General features: G+C 48.6%; 1 protein-coding gene across 1 annotated transcript; it reads right to left on the bottom strand.

Moving 5' to 3' along the window:
• Nucleotides 1–1,099: 1,099 nt before the first annotated feature.
• klf2a (Kruppel like factor 2a) lies at nt 1,100–4,157 on the bottom strand. Its single transcript, XM_048559793.2, has 3 exons — nt 3,718–4,157; nt 2,635–3,547; nt 1,100–2,379 (listed from the first exon to the last, which is right to left on the bottom strand). The coding sequence occupies exons 1-3, from the start codon at nt 3,796–3,798 to the stop codon at nt 2,204–2,206; spliced, it is 1,170 nt and encodes a 389-aa protein (XP_048415750.1). The 5' UTR covers nt 3,799–4,157; the 3' UTR covers nt 1,100–2,203.
• Nucleotides 4,158–4,410: the final 253 nt, after the last annotated feature.

The following is a 4,410-nucleotide window of genomic DNA, read 5'->3' as shown; positions in this document are numbered from 1 at the left end:
AGGCTGAGGGACTTGAGGCTGTTTTCATTAGAGAGAAGGTTGAGAGGCAACTTAATTGAAACGTATAAAATAATCAGAGGGTTAGATAGGGTGGATAGGGAGAGCCTTTTTCCAAGGATGGTGACGGCGAGCACGAGGGGGCATAGCTTTACATTGAGGGGTGAAAGATATAGGACAGATGTCAGAGGTAGTTTCTTTACTCAGAGAGTAGTAAGGGAATGGAACGCTTTGCCTGCAACGGTAGTAGATTCGCCAACTTTAAGTACATTTAAGTCGTCATTTGATAAGCATCTGGACGTACATGGAATAGTGTAGGTTAGATGGGCTTGAGTTCGGTATGACAGGTCGGCACAACATCGAGGGCCGAAGGGCCTGTACTGTGCTGTAATGTTCTATGTTCTAAAATGGGACAACCAAGTTAAAAGTACATTACTGGCCGTGACTAATTTGAAACTTTAATTTTAGAAATGTTGATTTTCGGCCGCCTTGATGTTTTACTGAGCGTTGACTGAGATGGTGGGGGCCGAGTTCTCATTTCCTTTTCTATTTAATTAGCCCGTTTCAGTTTGCTCTGAAATGCGCACAATACAAAATCTCCCCGCAATCTCTTGCCACCGATGCAAAACATCAGCAACCTCCAGAGGGATTCCATTTTCAGGTGAAAATATTTTTATCTGTGTGTTGTGTGTGTGGGAGGGAGGAGGGGGAGGTCGGAATTCCGAACTCTCTACACCCTTAATGTCCTTTACTCACTCGCTACATGTTGTCTTTACGAACCAAAATGTCCAACTGACTCAAAGGCTATAAATATAATTGTAGATTAAAAAGACAATTAAACCGCGCACAGGAGACCGTTGTGCCCATCGCGCTGCTTCTATGAGTGTGCTGCCCAACTCTTAAGCCTCAATGACCCGCTCCTTCTGTGATTTTGAGGTGCTGGTGCTGGGAGTGGAGTGGACAAAGTCAGAAGCCGCACGAACACCAGGCTATAGTCCAACATGTTCAAGGCGTTGTCTTGAGGAGTGACATTTTACACACGCAACATGAGCTCTCGTTAGTTTAAGACGCTTTAAGTAAAATGAACAGAAATAGGCAGCGGTTTGAAAGTCATCCAGTTCCTTTACATTTACATAATACAATAACTTTTATTACAAAATATTATATACATTTACTTCAAGATCAAGTCAGATAAAATACAATTATTAACTACAAGACATCTAGCCTTGTCTAGTGTAACTCCGAGATGGGACAGACATTGCATGTGAATTATTGCACCTCAGTTGCTGTGGGATCTTTCTGTGCTCTTCACCGGGTGAGGTCTGGAGTGGGAAGAGGGGGGACCATCACCCGGTTGTCGTCGGTCAGAAAAACGCAACATTCGCTCGGACCCATTGGCGGGTCCACTCAGATTTTTTGTTTAGAAAAAGCGGACACAACAATGACAAAGATATTGATTCGATTCGAAGCTCACTGAATACAAGGCTACAACTGTGGGCAGTGTTAACTAGCCGCGTTCCGTACATCGACTGAACTCTCTCAGTTACTAGAAAGCGCCAAAAAGAAAAAAAGGCTCCGGCAACTTCTCTGTGTAACCTCGTCCCGTGTTCTTTTTTTTTAAAAACAAATGGCAGGACTTGTTTTTGTCTTGCATCGAACACAAACATAGCGCCAATGTAAACTGTATACATTTGACCCTGTCACTAAAATCATTCTTCTATGCAGTGAGTCACGAGGGACACTTGTCTTCATAAACAGTTACTGTGCCCAGTGTCTGAGGATGGAGATTCCCCATCCCATGTCTCTCCATCGCCTGTTTCAATTCGCCCACTGTCTTTGGTTTCTTCTTCGCTGCCCAGTAACAGGGCGGTAGGTCCAGCTACAAATCCCCAATGAAGTGTCCAACCTTGGTAGGTTATTAAATAATTGCCTTTGGTTTTGAGAAGCACTTTTTTGTTTGTTTGTAAATATTCTAACTTTTTTAAGGCAGCCTCTGTGTGTGTGTGTGTGTGTGTGTGTGTGTGTGTGTGTGTGGGGTGTGTGTGTGTGTCTGTGTGTGGGGTGTGTGTGTGTGTGTGTGTGTGTGTGTGGGGGGGGGTGTGAGTGTGTGTGTGTGTGTGTGTGTGTGTGTGCGCGTGTGAGTGAGTGTGTGAGTGTGTGTGTGTGTGTGTGTGTGTGTGTGTGAGTGAGTGTGGGGTGTTGCTGGTCAGATGTGTCTCTTCATGTGCAGGGCTAGGTGGTCCGACCTGGAGAACGCTCTCTCGCACATGTGACACTGAAAGGGTCGGTGGCCGGTGTGTTTGCGGTAGTGACGGGTCAACTCGTCGGAACGGGCGAATTTCCAGCCGCATCCTTCCCAGGTGCAATGATATGGTTTCTCACCTAAAGAGGGAGAGAGAGAGAGAAAGGGAGGGAACAAAATCTGGTTAAAACCTTATCAAACAATCACAAGGAAAAGCGTTACAGCATTATGGAGGCATTTAAAATTAAAGTTAATTTAAACTCGAACAATGACGAATTGTTTGGCTGCGGGGGACGCGACAGGCGCTGGAGCAATGCAACTTTTGCAGAATTTGTTTTTCGGCAGACAGAACGATGTTGGCTTTGCCTTTTCATAATGTTGAGCTGGCTGCTTACCTGTGTGTGTCCGGAGGTGTGCCTTCAGGTGAGAACTCTTGGTGTATGTCTTTCCGCAGCCGGCGTAACTGCAGGTGTGGGTAGCCGTCCTCTTCCTGGGCCAGGATCGCCGGCCTCTCTTGGGTTTGCTGTCCAGAAGTTCCAGGGGGGACGACGGCGGAGTCAGCATGACCCTCTGAGCCGGGGAAGGCTGCAGTGGTACCGGGTCATCGAAGAGGCCGTACTGGTTGGGGTAGTGGAGGTGCTGATGAGGGAAGGGGTAGCTGGGCTGGTACAGCATCCTGCTGGGGTGGCAGAGAGGCGGGGGCTGCTGTTGCTGTTGCTGCTGTTGGCACTCCCCGGAGTTCATTAGGTCCCCGGGGCTGAGGGGGGGTGTCACATTGCCCCCGGCCTGCGGGGAGCTACCCAGCCGCTGCCGCTCGCTGTAACCCACCAGGCAAGAGACGGCGTCCTCCCGCTTAACCCGGAGGCAGGCCGGCTCTGGCTCCATGCTCACCCCCCCGTGACCGTAACCATCCAGACCCGGCTCACTCTTGGCAGGTTTGGCTAAATCCTGGCTGGGGTAGACCGGGGTGAGCACGAAGCAGCCCTGCACCGCGTTGTAGTCCGTGTCCGAGCGCATTAACTCGGCCATCATACTGTAGGCAGGGGACTCCCCAACCTCAGGCACACTGTATGCCAGGGAGTTACTCTTCTCGTAGAAAGGGTTGACATCTCCTCCTTCAGCCAGGGTATACTCCGCTCCCCCGGCAGGGTCACTGCACATGGTGTTGGAGAGAATAAAATCCACATCCAGCAAGCTCAGGTCATCATCTGTGTCGTTGGCCCGCGTGAAGTTCTCCAAATACTGTATAAAATCCGTCATGGGGCAGTGATTCTGAGGCTGCTTCAGGCCCGGGTCGTTTTTCCATTTCTGTGCAAGGAAGAAATTTAAAATGGGAAACACAATTATTTAGGCTCATCTTGCAAATGCAAACATAAAATAAATCTGAAACGTATTCACGTAAATCTCTGCATTCAATTCGCCTCGAAGGCAGGTGTGTGTTTACATCACCAGAGAAAAAGTTATAAAAGTGTCCTTACATTGCAAGACTCCTGTCTGTCCCAGGTCTTGGGGGCTGCGAATGTAGAAATGGATGGCAGGATGGTGCCGCTCAGAGCCATATCTGCCTCTCAAAACCCGAACTGGTTGACTTCAGCAGGAGAAGGTTTGCATGGGAAAAAGTAGGGCTCGCAGCTGCTTGTCGCTTTTAAAGCAAGAGTCTCCAAAAATTCTAGCAGAGGGGACTGCGAGCTCGGATTAAGTACAGTACTGGTTTAAAGTTGTTCAGCGGGAGCCTGCGATTGGTAGGATATCAGCAAGTTAGCCGAGAACTTGAACCAATTGTAGTTGGCTCAGGAAACACGTCCAGGATGAGAATCGTACGCGGGTAAATGGCCTAAATTTAGCAGTAGTATATAAAGCGAGCTGGTCGAGAGCGCGAGTGAACCATCTCCAAGCGCCTTCCGCGCTTCTTAAAAGCTGTCCGAGTTACTGCGTCTCCATAGGGACGAACCAAACAACACACACACACTTCGTACAAAACATGGACTGACGCCAAGGTGACGCACTAACTATCCGGATAGCCCAGGTTTTTATGTATATCACGCCCACACCCAGTGTTAGAATGCAAAGAGGGAAGAATGTATCAATCAAAGTGCAGGGCTCCCCCCCCCCCCATCCCCTCCTGCTGTTTGTAAATAATCTAGTGTGGCAACTACAGACTACACACAGAG

This window comes from Stegostoma tigrinum, chromosome 30, assembly GCF_030684315.1.
Source record: "Stegostoma tigrinum isolate sSteTig4 chromosome 30, sSteTig4.hap1, whole genome shotgun sequence".
Classification (NCBI taxonomy): domain Eukaryota; kingdom Metazoa; phylum Chordata; class Chondrichthyes; order Orectolobiformes; family Stegostomatidae; genus Stegostoma; species Stegostoma tigrinum.
This window is presented reverse-complemented; position numbering and strand designations above follow the sequence as displayed.

Excerpts from the sequence above, each read along its gene's own strand:
- klf2a (XM_048559793.2), bottom strand. The coding sequence starts at position 3,798 with ATGGCTCTGAGCGGCACCATCCTGCCATCCATTTCTACATTCGCAGCC. Across the intron at positions 3,548-3,717 it reads ACAGACAGGAGTCTTGCAAT|AAATGGAAAAACGACCCGGG; the intron begins GTAAGGACACTT and ends TTCCTTGCACAG. Across the intron at positions 2,380-2,634 it reads ACACCTCCGGACACACACAG|GTGAGAAACCATATCATTGC; the intron begins GTAAGCAGCCAG and ends CTCCCTCTTTAG.